The following is a 17,012-nucleotide window of genomic DNA, read 5'->3' as shown; positions in this document are numbered from 1 at the left end:
CACGCACCATGGCTTCTGCTTCGATCAGTCAACGTAAATCACGTCTGTTTGATGAAAAGCCCGCGTTCATCTATGGTACTGCCTGGAAGAAAAGCCAGACGAAGAGATTAATAAAAGAAGCACTTGCTCATGGGTTTCGTCGCGTCGACACAGCTGCACAGCCTCGGCATTACCAAGAACCTTTAGTTGGGGACGCGCTTCGTGAGGCGTTCGAGGAAGGTCTCGTGAAGCGAGAGGAGATATATGTATGAGCTTCCACACTTTCTCTCAAGATGTTTGGCGTTTATGTTCAACAGTTGCAGACGAAATACACCACTCCCGCTGGCCAAGATCTGAGCAATATGCCCTACGACCCTGAAGCGCCATTAGACGTTCAGATACGCACATCTGTCGCATCCTCACTCAAGAATTTGCGACATGACCAGAAATCGGAAGACGACTCATACATTGACTGCTTACTTCTTCATTCGCCACTACCCACCAGTGAGCAAACACTGCAGGCTTGGCGGTTACTGGAGACTTATGTGCCGCACAAGATTCGTTCCCTCGGTATCTCGAATGTCACTCTTCCCATCCTCCGAGATCTGTGGCTGCGTGCCAAGGTCAAGCCAGCAGTGGTGCAGAATCGCTTCTACCCTGACACGTATCACGATGTAGAGTTGCGTGAATACTGCCGATTGAGTGGCATCATGTATCAGTCATTCTGGACTTTGACCGGTAATCCCGCTCTTCTCAAGTCAAAACCAGTTGCCGCTTTGGCCAAAGCGACGAATGTTGAACTGCCCATTGCGCTCTACGCTCTCGTCATGGATCAAGGAATTGTGGTGCTGAATGGGTCGACTTCGACTGAACATATGCGGGCGGATTTGGAGGGTATTCAAAAGGTGCGCGAGTGGGCAGAGTCGAACCAGAAGAAGTTCGAGTACATCAGGGACGACTTCTCTTACTTAGTCGCATGGTGAATCATGGGATTCGACATGAGAGAGTCACTCAATCAACATATCATCGTTTATCTCCGAAAAGAGCAACATGGCGAGGAAAGAGGCGGATCGGGTCAGATATCGCCGTTGGTTGGCTTCATGTAGTTCTCTCGAAACACATCACGGCCGTGTTGTATTAGCACGGACTAGGGTATGTGCGAAGGTAAAGCGTTACCAGTGACTCTTGTGAGTGATACATGGAGGGTCGCATCAGCTTTCGCGCGGATTTACTTGCAGAGACAAAAGAGACAAGACGGATAGACGAGAACGCCCTTGTTGGCCTGCGAATCTAGCCCTGCGCTGTGGAAATATAAGTAGGATAGTACATGGATGGATCATGATGACTGGAAGAAAGAGTAGTGAGTCAGCAAAGTTCGTGTCTGCTCGGAGAGGAAGAACTTGTTGGATGATTAGCACATTTTATCGTTCAATGGGAGCACTCTAAATATTAATATCATGATGACACTACGCCAAAGAGAGAAACTAAGTATCTCATTTAAGCAGAGTACTTCTTCCTACTACAACAAAGCGTATTAGAGCTATATAGACATACATAGAGAACCTAGAAGCCTACAATACTATTAATCCCTATAATCTCTCTTGTTAGGAGCTGATGTAAGCTGCAAAGTAGAGTTTACTATCTCTACCTGTTCGATCTTTCTCTTGTATAGGGTGATGAGAACATTTAGATGATCATAATCATATTCGTCACTCATTACCGCCCCATGTCACCGCCTTCACACCAGTACCACGCGCGTTCTATCACACAACAGGACCGCTCATCCTGACTAGGCACTCTTACAAGTTGCTAGTAACAAAAGAGGTGAGCGCACCAACCCTGGCGTACACACCAGGCTGACCAGGCAGAGCACAGCCGTTGCCCCAAGATACAATGCCAATGAGTTGCTTGCTGGAGCTGATGATGGGACCACCACTGTCACCCTGGCAAGAGTCCTTGCCACCTTCGGGGACACCAGCGCAGAACATGCGGTCAGTAACGGCAGAAACTGAGTAGTTGTTGCGGCAAGTGGCGCGGGAGACGATTGGTACCGAAACCTTACGGAGAGTGGTAGAGCTGCTGCCACCATCGGTTGTGTCACCCCTGAAGAAAAATTAGCATAATGTACAACCTTCTTTTGATGAGCTTTACTTACCAGCCGAGCACTGTCGCAGTGGAGCCAGCAGCAGGGTCAGAGCCTGAGGCGGCGAGGGTTGCGTATCCAATAGTGGAGCTCGTTGCAACAGGAGTCGAGAGCTTCAGAATGGCGATATCGTTGTCCGAAGTGTTATCGTTGTAGCTGGGGTGAAGGCGGACGGAAGTGACAGTGGAGACAGTTCCACCAGAGCCACGGTTCTAGAGATAGTGAGTATAGGCCTGATTAAATTCAACAAAAGAGAATGGTACTCACAAGAGATCCAGCACGAATGCTGAATGAAGCGGTGGTACGACCATAGTAGCAGTGAGCCGCACTGACGACCGTGTTGGCGTTGAGAAGAGTACCACCACACAGGTGACCCAATCCAGCAAGTTGAACGCTGACCATGGGAAGGAAATCACCCTGGGAAGCGGCTACGCCACCAACAATGTCTGAAGTGTCTGGAGAGCTCTCATCCCAGTTGAATTCGGGCAGTTCCTGTTCCTGGGGAATAGCAGCGCCATAGACGAGGGCCGGGACCGCAAGAGCGGCAAGGATGGACTTGGCGTGCATGTTGGGGACTGTGCAAAGCGACTGGAGTAAAGGTCGTTGAGATGAGGAGAGAAGCGACTGACTGGCTTCTCCAGGCAGGCACGTCTTCCATCTTTATACAACAGAGAGAAAACATGTAATCTCCTTCGCTGTGACTTGCACGAACACGAACCTTCGTATTCGGTCGCACTATGAGGTGCCAGTAGAGACCCCAAGACATTGTGAGCTGGGGGTAACTAAAGTCCTTCCAGATATGGAATTGACAAGAAATAGAACGGGGTTGGCAAAACTCGACAACCTACCTTGGCGGAGCTTGTAGAGCCAAGACAATATGGGAAACCCAAGATGTACCTTTACACCGTGTTCGGGCGGTACCGTCATGTGCTGTGTAAGTTATATAATCGCCGATTGGTGGGACGTAGTAGTCGAAAAGAAAATATAGCAATTAGCTTGTCTTGGTACAGTGTAGGAATTTAGCCAGTTGCATGAACGAGGCCGTTATCGGAAGATTCACCTGGACTTAATGGACTGCGCGAATCTCCCTACCTCGATACTTCGCGTAGATTATCGCAGAGTTGCAGAAAGGCTGGTGTCAAGGAAAAGAGGAAGCTACCATAGATTTACTTACGCGTTGATGCACTGTGTGCTGGCGAAGAGAGATCGCACATAACGTGGTGCCATCGACAATTTACCTCCAAGACGTTCCTGGGCGAAACAGGCGTGCAAATTGTGAGCACGTCATCTAGTGTAATGAGAGAGCAATGCCTGAAGTGCCGTGAGCAATGCGTAGGGGATATCGGAGAAGTCCCCTTTGATGTTTGAGGGTGTGACGATTAGCGACCCCGAACAGGCAAGAGCCAAGCGTGGGAGGATATCCTTGGCATGAGCTTTGTGGGGTGTACTAACACATCTCAGGCTTAGTCCTACATGATGTGAAACCAGCTGCCAAAGTTGGCATATCGCGATATCTACTTGCACGGAATCGGAATCATATCCGGCCACACTACCGGCGAACACGAGCTGGCATTCATGCAACTCGCATATAGGTCAGTGAGTACGACCGAGATATCAACAAAGTTTTAGGTACCTGGGTGTAAAGCGTCAACATCGGCCCATCACCGCTCATCGCCGCGACACGCTCGCACTATCACATCGCTCCTGGTCTCCCAAGTCTTCTGGATGCCAGTCGCAAACGCAGCTCCAGGTAGAATCCTACTCCTGTGTTTCTCAGGACTCATTGCACTGTGGCTCCTTGGATTCTTCCAGGCAAACATCATGGATTCTATTCCATCGACTTTCACTATCGAGATTGGTGGCAAACCAGTTGCAAACGTCGAAAAAGACGCTGAGGATGGTTCTCAAGCAAAGCTGGGAGCCGTGCCAGCTATCTTCAGCCTTAAGAATAGCCGATTGCAATCTGGAGATTGGATCATGGGACGCAATCAAGTAGAGAACCGCAGCTATCTGCCAAAACGAGTGTCCTGGTATAAAGCAAATGCAGAGAATGAGAAGCTGGTACAGCTCGTGACAGCTAAGAAGGAGGGCGAGTCGTACCAGTTGATCTTCAAAAGTATGTTTCCACGACCGATGTGTGCTTACATAGATATGTCGATTGTGGTTGCTAACGTTTCGCACAGATGCAAAGTTGATGGTAGATGATGAGGGCATGGTTCTGGCCGATCTACTTGGAGGTAAGTGATTGCGCTCGTCATGCTGTTGAAGCTGCTACTCACGACGATGCAGAGTCGCAAGCTGAAGTGAAAGTCATTCTGCAAGACGGTTGATAGGTGCCATATCTTTTGTTTTGCGAAGCGACTATAGATGGATGGGGATGTCCATGAACGGTCTCAAGAGTTTAGTGCACAAGGCGGACGCATGCTCTATTTCACGTACAACATTCACCAAACCCGACTCGTCACACATGTTCATCAAACATAACGAGAGGAGGCTTGTCCTCCGAAGTCCTAGCCTTTCGAATACATGTGAAAGGAACGTTCTCACTTACCATAAAGCGCGAAGAGTCCTTGAGGCGCGTGCGTAGCAGCCAACAGCGCATGTTCGGAGATGTCATTGTGGTATCAACAACGGAAGCAGTAAGTGGGTCATCGAGATACATTACCAGTAAACTGGCCAACTGCGACTACGGTACTGCTGAAGAGTACTTCAGTAACCACCCACATTCCGAAGGCATTCTAGAATGACTCTGAAGAACTGCGACAGTACTGCGATATATTTCCGTAGGTCTATAGCCCTATCCTAGTAAGATACACGTAGAAGTAAGCACGCATGCGCAAGGTTCATAAAGTATACTTAGTCTAGAGATATTCGCTAAGTGGTACTAAGATTCCATACTCTCCGAGGGCGGATATAGTCCGCACTCTACAAGAGAAGCCAGAATTGAACCTCTCCACTGCTCCTCTCCCGCAGCGACACGACGCTCTAGATGGGCACGCATCAGCGTCACCGCATGCTTCCGTTGCTCGGAGGTGCTAATTTTTTCGTAAGATGCCTTAATCCCTCTCATATTACCCTTGATAACCTCATTTAATAGCCTCAAGCAGCGCTCTAAACATCTTATCGTATTCATAAAACTTGGAATCGGGTCTTGCTCGTGACTTAATAGATATGGTGCTGCGAACGAGCTCGACCAAGCTAAATAGCTCGGGCAGCATGTCCACAAAGGCGCATGAGATGGTCCTTGGCCCGGTCGTTTGCTACGTCAGCGAGGTCTTTGATCAGACTTGGAACTTGTGTCGACTGGACAGATAGCGGAAGATCATTGGCTGTGTATCGGTTATAACCTTGGACATGCCTCATATAGTCGTTGGCGGAAGTCGTTCTGACGATGAAGTTGTCGGATATTCCTGCGTATCGGGACCTCAGCCGATCTTCGATGTGTCGGCTGCGCTCTCGAGCGCGAATTTCTCTCTCTTCAAGATCGATATATGCGATCTCGCAAGCATAGCGCTTCCTCTCTTCGAACTGTGTCCGCTCGTAATTGCCTTTCGCTCTTCCAACTATCTCTTTTCGTCTGGCTAACCAATCGAGATCTGCTATCTCATGTTCTTCGAATGACGTTTTCGTACGATCCGCAGAATTGAGACCGGTATCTCCTTTGCTCAGGACAACGATGATACGTTGATCGGACCTGTTCTTGCAGCGATCTTGGAGAAACCAATCTAGGAAGCCATCATCACCAGCCCGGGTGATTTCCTCAACAGCTATGACCACTTTACAATCTTCCAGATATCTCTCGGCTTTCGTTTTACGGTCCTGAATGATATCGTCCAGTCCGGGACAGTCGCCGATTGAACAACGAACTCAAAGATCACCAAAGATCTCGATCTTTCCTACCAATAGAGTGGGATTGAAATCAATCGCAGGGTTACCGGTTGTGATTTCGTCGTTCGCAAATGGTCCTTTCTTGTGCCAAAGTTCGGTTACATTGGTAGTATGGATTTTGGATACGGCAGGGATCTTCAGGCGCCGCTCCTCAGCCCATTCGATGCAAGCTCTGAGAGCATTAATTTGTTTTTCAAGCGACTGTAGTTCGGACGTACCAGTTGTGTACCCCAGGAAAGTACGGATGGCGTCTTCTGATGTAAACTCTGAACGGCTACGGAATAGACCCGTGAGCACTTTCATGCTGTCCGATGCTTGATCGTTGGCCCATGGGGATGATGCTCCATGTTCCTCAAATCCCGCTATGATGTTGCAGAGGTGCTGGCGCACAGAACCTAGACATTCCCTCGGGTCGATGGCTTCAATCTTTGCTTGGTAAGGTATTTGTGAGTCGGCCGGACGTGGTAAGTAAACGATCGAAACGCGAGTTCCAGCGACGCCAGTTGCACCCTATAGCGATTAATAATGCACTGCTTCGATGAAGATTTGCTTACTGAGTTCGCGATTTGACCGATTCCCAAAAGAGCGTCTATCAGTTTCGATTTCCCTGCCCAATTCTACCAACAACCGCTACAGACTCCGGCATGCTCTTAAAAGTTTCAAGCATGCGGATAATTTCAGGCTTCAGTACTGCGGTCAATTGTGGGTTTTTGTCCGCCTTTGCCGCGACAAGGAAGTCAGGTAGCATTTTCAAGCAAGCACTCGCGGCTCTTAGAAACTCGCTATGGTAGATGGGTAGTTCGGGGGGCGCGTCCCCTGCTGGGTCATGACGATAGGAGTCTTTGCTGTCATTCTTAATGAACTCTTCGTATCCGGCTACGCTTCGTTCTACACGCCGTTTCGCTGATGGAGGAATTAGGTTCTGCGTTGTTGATTGCAATGGGTCGTCAGCTGTAGTCGTTAGTTCCTCATTACAACTAATAACATATAGAGATCAAGACGTAGCATGTAAAGGGCAATATGATACTCACCTGGTCTTTTTCCCTGACTCGCCATGACGGGGCAAGTAGTGCTTTGACAAGGCAAACGCGCATACGACTGCGATATCGAACGTTCAATCTTTGGTTGTTGATGAACAAAGATGCTGTAGCTGTGATGGAGCAAGTTCCGCTGAAGTATAGACATTCCAGTGTTCATACGAGTGGGCATGGCAATATTTATACCTAGCGGAAGCAAGCACATGTTTGGACATGATAAATTTCATGGCGACGCGAAGCATACGGAAGACAGCGCAATCCGAAGAGTATCTCTTAAGAATGCTTCGCAGCGAAGCAAAGTTGAGACAATGTACCCCGATTAAGGACAATGTCCTCGCCCAAGGATCCTTATCTGAGGTGCCTGATCTTGTCGCCCAGATGGAGGCGTTCTTTAGTTGAGCTTGAGCTAATAGTGTGTGTTTCGTCAAGACACTGTCTTGCATTCGATAAGTCGTGTCGTATTCAATAAAGACACTGTCTTGCATATCTTAGATTGAGATTTTGATACCGGAATCTTTGTGAAACCGATGGTTCGATCGCTGCATAGTCTCCTATGCCAGTGCATCCTGTATGCACGGATCTGCGCACAGGTGAAGGCAGCCATAGGCCCCCACCAGTTGATGGGCTTCCAAAATCTCGGCTATGTCCATCTGCCAAGAACTCTTGACGAAGGAGTAATGAATAAAGAAGCCTTCTGTCTCATGAGAACGTTGGCAGACAAGCGAACAAATGGCGCTCACAAGCATACATCTTGCATTGTAGTGGGTGCTGCTGTAAGCACAGGCCAAGGGGACGGCCGGCGTTTTGGTCGGCCCGAGCATAGCGCGTCCTGGGATATCAGTTCCAGAAACTTCTGCCTCGAGCTCCCCTCTACATAACTTGCAGAACTCTCCTTCTGTATTCCACACCATCGCTCTAATTCGCGCGCCGTGAAGCTCAGTCTCAGCATCAGCGCTTTTTATTGTAAGTATTGAACGCCCTCTTCCAATTTTCGAATGATGAGACACAAGCTGGCACCAGTCTGAGAAGACTTGTACTCTTTGCATGCGGATCAGCTGCTTAGACTTTTTAGTCGCCTTCTGACAATACCTCACTACGCGTTTATCTTTGCATAAGTGGAAGAGATTGAAGCTAACAAGCCTCTCGCAGAAGTTTTATCGAGATCGAGCGCGCTCTTCAGACATCACCATGGTCCTCCACAACCCGAACAACTGGCATTGGGTCAACAAGGATGTGTCGGGATGGACGCGCGAGTACCTCGACAAGGAGCTCACGCAGATATCAGCGGAGCAGGATGGCGTGACAGCAAAGATCGATAAAGTCGTAAGCATGGATGGTGACGTAGACGTGAGCCAACGCAAAGGCAAAGTGATTACCATCTTTGATGTCAAACTGAAGATCGAATACTCGGGTAGGTCTTTCTCGGTTGCACTCTTCTTGGGCGAGCTGAGCTGACTCGGTCGGCAGGCAAGAACAAAGAGGGCGAAGAGGCTAGCGGCACCATTACCGTCCCCGAAGTCGCTCATGACACCGAGGAAGACGAGTATGTCGTATGTTCCCTTCGCTGGCACCACCCTTGATTTCTCCATGTGACCATGTGCATCGCGACTAACAGTTCGCCATAGTTTGAGGTAGATGTCTACTCGGACGAGAGCAGCAAACAGCCCGTAAAGGACCTAGTACGATCCAAGATCCTACCGCAGCTGCGTAAAAGCTTCACCCAGCTTGCGCCCGCGGTCATGGCGGAACACGGAAAGGATATCCAGCATGCACCAGGCGTGAACCCTGGTAGCAGCTTCACAGCGCCAAAGGTATACTCGAGCTCAAGCGTGAACAAGTCCAGCTCCAAGACGGAAGCATCCGGCTCTCAAAAGAGCAGCTCTGGCGCAGTTGTCAATGTGACCACCATCACCGACAGCACAGAGTTCCGCACAGATGCGGCCAACCTCTATCAGACCTTCACAGACCCGCAACGCATCGCTGCGTTCACGCGGGCCCCACCAAGGAACTGGACAGGCGCACAACCTGGCGGCACATTCGAGCTCTTCGGCGGAAACGTCAGTGGAGAGTTCACCGAGCTCCAGGAACCCACACACATCGTCCAGAAATGGCGACTTGCACAATGGCCTGCGGGACACTATTCGACCCTGTCGATATGGTTTGATCAGAACGATGTTGATGCTGTGACGGTCATGAGGGTAGAGTGGAAGGGTGTACCAGTTGGTCAAGAGGAACCCACCAAGACCAACTGGGACCAGTACTACGTCCGAAGTATCAAGACGACTTTCGGTTTCGGTACAGTATTGTAGTTGACCAGCGGCCTCGATTGCATCATTGCATAGCATGGAGTAAGAGGCGTTGGGAGGACTTGACGATTGCTATGAAGTGATGGAAATGGGTAGATCAATACCTACCACAATGGTATGAACCCCAATGAGATATGTTTGAATGACAACCTTGGACTGTGTCGCGTGCTTGTTTTTGAGGCGAACCTCGTGTTTCATGGCGCTAGCTGTTCTGGGTATTGACGCGACAACTCCACTCCGATTCCGTACGTGGTATTCTTTTCCCAGCTCTTTGGTCCGACAATCAGACAACCACTATCTAGGGTAAGCAAGACAATGTTCCCTCTGCAAGGAATGTCATAGAGGGATTTATCGAAGCCGCGGCGCCGAAGAGACCTTGTCTGTCCGTACTCACGGATACCCGGTGCCTACCACCTTCCCATACAGGCATAGATCATCTTCCACTATCGCCTCGACCGCGATCAAGCCATGTAAGCTTGTACAAGCCTTTGCTAATGCAAGCTTGGGACCGAATAGCGGGGTACCTTCCTGGTAGCTTCTCGCTCGGTTGACAGTCGCCAGCTTCATGGTCTTCGTGGATTTGATCCATTGAGCGCCTTTGTTTGGACTGAAACCCCGTCGCTAATTGGTCTACATCCAAGCGACCGATCTTTGTGCCGGCAACCCGTTCACGGAAATTTCAAATAGCGAAGGGCCGTATGCGAATGCGGATGCACCGAAGTATACCATGACGTCGTTGGTACGAGCACTGGATTACGGCCAGCATGCACGGCACCGAGATAAGCAAATACTTAGCTCACATGGGAAGGTGAGAGCTGGCTATCGGACCTGCATAAGCTTCGAGGATAAAATGTAGTTGGTACGCGTCATATGAGAAGCTGCTTTGCTCTTCCTCTAGCCACCGCTACCTTTGCTCCCTCTCTCCTCACCTCTATCGAGTCGGGCAAGTTCATCAATACGCGGAGACTTGCGACAACCCCGAAAATGAAGAGCGCACAGAAGCTACTCGCCGCGCCTTTGTTGGCAGCTGGTACTCTTGCACAGTTCGTACCTGCGCCCACGGATTTGATTACCAAGGAAGGCTATGCGAACATCAGCGTACGATACAAGGAGGTACCTACCGGTATCTGCGAGCTTGATCCAAATGTGAAGAGCTACAGTGGATATGCGGATATTGCGGAGGACCAGCACGTCTTCTGGTGGTTCTTTGAGTCGCGCAACCAGGATCCCTCTGAGGCGCCATTGACAGTGGTAAGTCGCATAGTGTAGATAAATTCGTCTTCCGGGTTGCGTTTTGGAGGAATTGTTTATGGAAGCATATTGGATGTAGCCATGACCTACAAGTATTTTTAGACCAAAACCGGATTATCCAAGTTTCTCATCAAAACACAAGAAGGATGTACTAATATTGTTTGCAGTGGATCAATGGAGGCCCAGGCTCTAGCTCAATGATCGGTCTCTTCCAGGAACTGGGACCATGCGGTATTGGACCAGATCTGAAGCCGTTCAACAACCCGTACTCGTGGAGCAATGCAAGCAACATGCTGTTCATCGATCAGCCTACCGATGTTGGCTTCTCCTACTCCATTCCTATCCCAGGCTACTCAGACGGTAGCACCATCGTTCAACTGCCAAACGCGACTTGCCCAGACTACGCGCAGACTTACGGAACATGCGGAACATACTCCAAGCCAGACCACACTTTGACTGCCAACAGCACCGAGGGTGCGGCGCCAGGCATGTGGAAGACACTGCAAGGTTTTATGGGTGCGTTCCCGCAGTATTCGCGCAACGGCTTCAGCTTCACAACTGAGAGCTATGGAGGCCACTACGGACCCGTTTTCAATGCCTACTTCCTCGAGCAGAACGCAAAGAACATCTCGGGCGCACACAAGATTGAGCTGGAGAATGTGCTTATTGGAAACGGATGGTTCGATCCTCTTGTCCAGTACCAGGCTTACTACAACTACTCTGTTTACCCTGGCAATACCTATGACTATGACCCGTACAACGACACAGTCAAAGCTGAGTGGTACAACAACATGTATGGCCCGGGTAACTGCTACGACCGAACCGTACAATGCTACGAGACTGGAATCAACTCTGTGTGTGCCAGCGCGGATGACTTCTGCTACTCCAAGGTCGAGAATCTCTACGATATCTACAGTGGACGTGACGAGTACGACATGAGGGAACTGACGCCAGACCCATTCCCCTACGGATACTTCGCCGATTACCTGAATCTGCCAGATGTGCAAAAGGCGATCGGTGCATTCCAGAACTTCTCTCAGAGTTCCAGCACGGTCTCTGCTGCGTTTGGCAACACGGGTGACGATGACCGTCCATCAGGTACCATTGCGGCTTGCCAAGAGCTGCTCGATGCGGGTGTTCAGGTCATGTTGTACTATGGTGATGCGGATTACAACTGCAACTGGCTCGGTGGACAAGTTGTCGCTGACATGATCAACGCGACGGGCTATTCTGAGGCTGGATTCACCAATATCACTACCAGCGACGGCATCGTCCATGGCCAGGTCAAGCAGGCGGGCCTCTTCTCTTTCCTCCGCATCTACGAATCTGGCCACGAGGTACCCTTCTACCAACCTCTTGCGTCGCTAGAGATCTTCGAGCGTGCGCTGAAGCAGGTTGATATCGCGACCGGTAAGGAGAAGTGCGATGGCGACTATCTGACTGTGGGCACACCGACAAGTGACTACAGGGAGGGTAATGCTACGATCCAGTTTGAGGTACTGCCGGCAAACGCGACTTACAACACGGCGCTCAATGGACCGGACCCTGAGCCCACTTGGGCAGCAGATGCAGAGGTTGCGAAGAGGGCACTGAGGAAGCGCGATGTTGGAAGGCTGGGAAGGCCGATTAAGTCGAGGGGTGGAAAGAGGCCTGCTTGAGTTGGTGGGCGAGTAGCTGGTTATCCGCGGCTCTAATGTATTTTCACATGAATGTTGAATGAAAAAGCATATCATGACATGGCCTTATCTCCTGTCTAGGCTATAGTGGGGTTGTAGTACGAGGCCGTGTGGCACTCACACGGCATACATTTGGCGCTAACTAGTGCAATGAGCTTCTAACGTCATAATGGTCTGTATGATTGTCAATCATCAGCTGCGATGTTCACTGCCTCCAGCCATGAATGTCTTTTTCATGAAAGCTTTCTTTTTCTAGATCGTCTAGAAGGACCTGCATAAAAGTTCTAGCGGACAGAGCTCTTGCGGGTAAAGAAAGTCTACGCGAGGCCGTTGCAAGAGCGTTCCAAAAGTCGCGGTTAAGAGGGACTGGTGCGGGAAGATCCCCTGCTAGCGGGCGTCGCATGAACCTTGGTGTTGGGAGAGGAGGTCGCATCAGCATTCACGAGCAGCCACGACGAAGCGCAACCGAGTCAACAGTATCGACCTTCTTTTTGCTTACAGGAGGCGGCCACGACATTCCGGCACCTGTTTACCTGATTCACACACACACACGTCGAGGACGCAATTGACGTTGTCGCGCCTCACCCGCTTAGCGTTCCGATAGTCGTGCCACACCGGAATCGCATCACCAACTTTTCTAGTCACTGCCGCAGAGCCCCAACAACGCCGCGGTCAACTTACCCCCGCCCGGTGATGGTGCGCTTCGGTGCAAGGCCTCGCTGAGAGGCACCATAACCGCCCGAACCAGCCCCGCCTGGTAGCAACGACGCTCCCTGCAGTCCGCGTAGCAGCAACGCGAAAGCCGCCGCGCGGCGACACGAAACACAGCAATGGCGCCCTCGGGGACGTCGATGTTCTCCAAGCTCAGGCCCGGCCATGCGAAGCGCAATGCCTCGAGTCTCGCTTCACCAGAGCCCGTTCCAAGCCCCGCCGCCGCCCACGCCCACGCCCATAACCCTCTACCCTCGCCGTCGCATACCACACCCGAGTACTTTTCCTCCCCGCGCTTCAACGACAATGCCAGCTACACCTCAGGCTCCCCCATATCGCCCTATCCGCCTCAGTTACCGCCCATCACACGCGTCGCCTCGAAGCTCGACAAGTCTGTGTCGCCCAACAGTTCCCAATACACCACCAGTCAGCACTCGGCAAGCACTGGAGGCGGCAGCAGCAGTAACATGGCACAGGACCGCGGCATGCTCTCCCCGCCCCAAAGGACACAGGGCCATCTGTCTCCTGGCTATGAGAACAAGCCGCTCTCTGCGCGCTCAAACGCTGGAGGCACTCCCACGAGCGCGAATCGACCAACACAGAACGTGCCACAGAAGACTGAACCCGCACCATCGTCTGAGACACGTCCCCAGTCATCCTCACATCTAGCACCCTCCGTCATATCCCCCAGCTATACCAACTTCTCAAAGTCACAGACGTCGCTATTGAGTGGCATCAGCGACAAACTCACAGGCAGTTCCAAGGGCACCTCAACACCAACGGCAGCCCCCAGCAAGTCAAAGTCGAGACTGACCCTGCGCAACCCCATGTCGCTTCTAATGCGACGAAGGTCGGGACAGACCCTGGACCCTCTCGCCGACGAATCGCTCGTCACTCAACGGTCGCCGTCGAATGTTCCACCCATGCCCGACAACTACGACCCCAGTATTCGCGGAAAGATCAGACATGATTTCGACGCGCCCAGACTGAACCGAGGCTACTCCTACAACAACGCGTCAGAGGGAGGGGAAGTGCAGGAGGAGATTGCTCGTGCCAGCCCACCAAAGATCGAGAAGGAGCATACACCAGTGTTCCGTGAGCACTTTGACGATGACACCAGCTACGAACAGTCGCAAGCTGCCATACGAGCAGAGCAGCTGGTGAACAACGACTTCCTCGCAAGAAATTCAGTACAATTCCCTCCACCTGAACGCTCAGCTCCCCCGCCGCCGCAACCCAAGAACTCACCGCCGCTGCTGCCGCCGCCTCCTCCACAAGCGTCTCCACCACCTCGACCGTCATTCCAGGGTTTCGAAAACGGATCTTCAGTATTATCACCTGTACAAGAGTCGGAGAATCCCCTGGACGTCTCTACAGATGTTACTCCACGGAAGAATAAGTCGACAAAGTCACCGCCGCCACCTGCACGATCGAGGGCAACGTCTGTTACAGACCCATCTTTTCAGCCAGCGGGGCTACCGGCACATTTCAGCAGTCGAGCGTCTAGATTCAGCTTCCAAATATCTGGAGGGCCGGATTCCGCGCAAGAGAAGATGCTCGAGGAGCGACACAAGGCCAAGGAGGCAGAGAAGAAGCAGGCGCGGAACTCTACCAACTCGGTCGAAGATGAGTATGACGATTATGGCATGGATGATTACGATGACATGGACGGCGGCTTTGACGAAGAGATACCAATGCTTGGCGAGGAGGACGAGTTTGGAGGCGGTCTAGGAGACCAGACGCTGGACTCTGGTATCAACAACTTCGATTTCTCATCTCTGTCGATACAGCAGCAGAACTTGAACGATACCACGAGTCCTCTGAACATGATGCAGATGCCTGTTGACATGAACGGAAACCCTATCGGTTTTGCCATGTCGCAGGAGATGCTTCAGCAGTATCAGATGTCTATGATGGGTGGTCAACCGAATCAACAGGGTATGGCGAATATGCAGGCTTCGGGATGGAACCTGACAAGCCTTGCGGGTAAGCCTGTTGAGCCTTCTCCAGTCGAAACCCCTGGGACATCCGAAGATGCGGCGCCTTCAGATGCAAAACAACAGAACTTTGTGAACCTCGATCTCGATGACGACATGTACTTTGACGACGGCCTCATTGGCGACCAGGACGACATTGAGCCTACAGAATTCGACGAAAATGTCTTCGACGACCCTAACGGGCCACTATACGAGAGGAAAGTTAAGTTTGCTGAAGACGAATTATCACCCACTACTCACCAGTCGCGTGCGCTTGATGCCTTGAACTCGGAAACAGGTTACGAGGCGGATGATGACACCGTGCCAAAGCATTTCGAGAAGTCGGAACCTTCACTCGCACATAAGACTTCGATCGCACAGCAGCGGCCTGTACCGAGTCTCGACAACCTCAGCGCATATCACAGTGCGCTCGCTGATGCAGCACAACGCGCTGAGGCTGCCGGCCGCTTCACTAGAAAAGCGAGTGTGGATGCTGGTCAGACTAGTTTTGACGTTGACGATCAGCCCTCACCCAGCCATTCGCGGCCTAGCCTTGTTCCTGACGACGGGCGCTTTAGTGTAGATACCATCAGCTTCCCGCAGGACGATGACATCTACGGCATGAGCTCTGGCTATGTGGACGACTACGACTACGACTACAGCGACTTTGACTCGGCCATGGAAGATGACCCAATCATTGCCGAGGCCAATGCTGAAGCCCTGGCTTATGATGATGAGGGATTCTACGGCCAAGAGTTCGGTTTCTACGCATCTGGAAATGGCGAGTCACCGAGCGCTTGGGGTGGCTTCTTTGGGCCATCTGGTCTTGGTCGTACGGTCAGCGGTCGCAACGCTGTGCGAGAACCGAACTTGACGCCCATCACGGAGCGCAGCGAATATAGCACGCGCAATTCATTCATCAGTCTCAATCACTTCCGCGACGGACAACAGCCAATGTCAAGTCCTGGCTTAGCGCAGCTTGCTCGCATGAGTCCGTACGGCTTCCCTGGACCTGAAGAGGAAGGAGACATGAGTCTCGACGCACTGCTCAAGCTGCGCAAAGGTGCCTTCGGGAGCAGCGTTGCCAGTTTACCAGTCAGTGCTGCCAACAGTCCGCGCAACTCTTCTCCCATGGGCATGCAGTTCGTACCCCGAACATCAAGTCCTGTCGGTAACCGCATGAGAGAGCAGCCCTCTGAGTCGCTTGAGAGCTCATACTCTTCGAACAACATCTCTTCTGATTACCAGAACGACGACCAAGACAATGAAGAAGACGACGAGGGACTCATGGATGCGGTTAATGGCGCGTACGAGTCTGGCCGCTCTAGCGAAGATGATTACGACGGAGACGAACGACCCGAAAGTCCTACTCTCACAGCTAGCGATTACAATAGTCTCTCCAGTCCGACTGGATATGGCGTTGGGAACGAAGCACCACTTCTGCCTCCCATTTCGGAACTTTATGCCCAGCACAACATGATGAGTCTAGCAATGTCCCCAAGTGGCATGTCCGCCACTTCACCGTCCAACATTTCTCTCCCAGTATCGCCATTCCCAATGCCGCTCTCTTCGCCATACCTACCGCAACACCAAAATCGACCACCCAACCCCCCTTCAATCGACACTTCGCTCTCTTCACCATCCGCACCTACCGTTTCCACGTCTGGCGGACCACGGAGACAAAGCATGGGTCTTAGTCCCATCTCAAACTCCTCTCCCATTACACCGAATGGCGGAAGCGGTGGCGGCTGGAACCGTGGTCATAGCAGGAAGGGTAGTGCAGCGGATAGCGTGACGTATGTACGCGAACACGACGAAGCTGGAGAAGGAAGATGGGTACTAGAACGTCGACGCACGGCTGAAAGCGGGGAATTGGAGTTGATTGGCAGGGAAATTGTTGAAGGCGGACGGATATGAAAAGACGGACTGACATGAAACCGCCTTTTCCTCCTAGTCTTTGAAGATATATGGACTGACTGGTAGAAGGAGGTTCGGAGACAGGAATTGCATTGATGGCGTTTTTTTCTTTCTAGCATGGAGCGTTT

General features: G+C 51.5%; 6 protein-coding genes across 6 annotated transcripts; 5 read left to right on the top strand and 1 right to left on the bottom strand.

Annotated features, from left to right (window-relative positions):
• Positions 1–8: 8 nt before the first annotated feature.
• On the top strand, positions 9–962 carry CC77DRAFT_935308 (aldo-keto reductase-like protein; the record flags this gene model as incomplete). Its single annotated transcript, XM_018534434.1, has 2 exons — positions 9–245; positions 297–962. 2 exons carry the CDS (start codon positions 9–11, stop codon positions 960–962), a joined length of 903 nt encoding a protein of 300 aa, XP_018386208.1.
• An 816-nt stretch (positions 963–1,778) lies between these two features.
• CC77DRAFT_1061357 (trypsin-domain-containing protein) lies at positions 1,779–2,689 on the bottom strand (the record flags this gene model as incomplete). The annotated part of the gene is made up of 3 exons (XM_018528424.1): positions 1,779–2,082; positions 2,135–2,334; positions 2,390–2,689. The coding sequence occupies 3 exons, from the start codon at positions 2,687–2,689 to the stop codon at positions 1,779–1,781; spliced, it is 804 nt and encodes a 267-aa protein (XP_018386207.1).
• A 1,254-nt stretch (positions 2,690–3,943) lies between these two features.
• CC77DRAFT_1061356 (hypothetical protein) lies at positions 3,944–4,452 on the top strand (the record flags this gene model as incomplete). The annotated part of the gene is made up of 3 exons (XM_018528423.1): positions 3,944–4,238; positions 4,306–4,359; positions 4,412–4,452. The coding sequence occupies 3 exons, from the start codon at positions 3,944–3,946 to the stop codon at positions 4,450–4,452; spliced, it is 390 nt and encodes a 129-aa protein (XP_018386206.1).
• Positions 4,453–8,235: 3,783 nt separating this feature from the next.
• CC77DRAFT_1061354 (Aha1domain family protein) lies at positions 8,236–9,356 on the top strand (the record flags this gene model as incomplete). Its single annotated transcript, XM_018528422.1, has 3 exons — positions 8,236–8,458; positions 8,515–8,597; positions 8,673–9,356. The coding sequence occupies 3 exons, from the start codon at positions 8,236–8,238 to the stop codon at positions 9,354–9,356; spliced, it is 990 nt and encodes a 329-aa protein (XP_018386205.1).
• Positions 9,357–10,337: 981 nt separating this feature from the next.
• Positions 10,338–12,262, top strand: CC77DRAFT_935599 (alpha/beta-hydrolase; the record flags this gene model as incomplete). Its single annotated transcript, XM_018534449.1, has 2 exons — positions 10,338–10,604; positions 10,772–12,262. 2 exons carry the CDS (start codon positions 10,338–10,340, stop codon positions 12,260–12,262), a joined length of 1,758 nt encoding a protein of 585 aa, XP_018386204.1.
• An 848-nt stretch (positions 12,263–13,110) lies between these two features.
• Positions 13,111–16,884, top strand: CC77DRAFT_935716 (hypothetical protein; the record flags this gene model as incomplete). Its single annotated transcript, XM_018534452.1, has 2 exons — positions 13,111–13,596; positions 13,645–16,884. The coding sequence occupies 2 exons, from the start codon at positions 13,111–13,113 to the stop codon at positions 16,882–16,884; spliced, it is 3,726 nt and encodes a 1,241-aa protein (XP_018386203.1).
• Positions 16,885–17,012: the final 128 nt, after the last annotated feature.

Source organism: Alternaria alternata, assembly GCF_001642055.1.
Source record: "Alternaria alternata strain SRC1lrK2f unplaced genomic scaffold CC77scaffold_10, whole genome shotgun sequence".
NCBI classification, from domain to species: domain Eukaryota; kingdom Fungi; phylum Ascomycota; class Dothideomycetes; order Pleosporales; family Pleosporaceae; genus Alternaria; species Alternaria alternata.
This window is presented reverse-complemented; position numbering and strand designations above follow the sequence as displayed.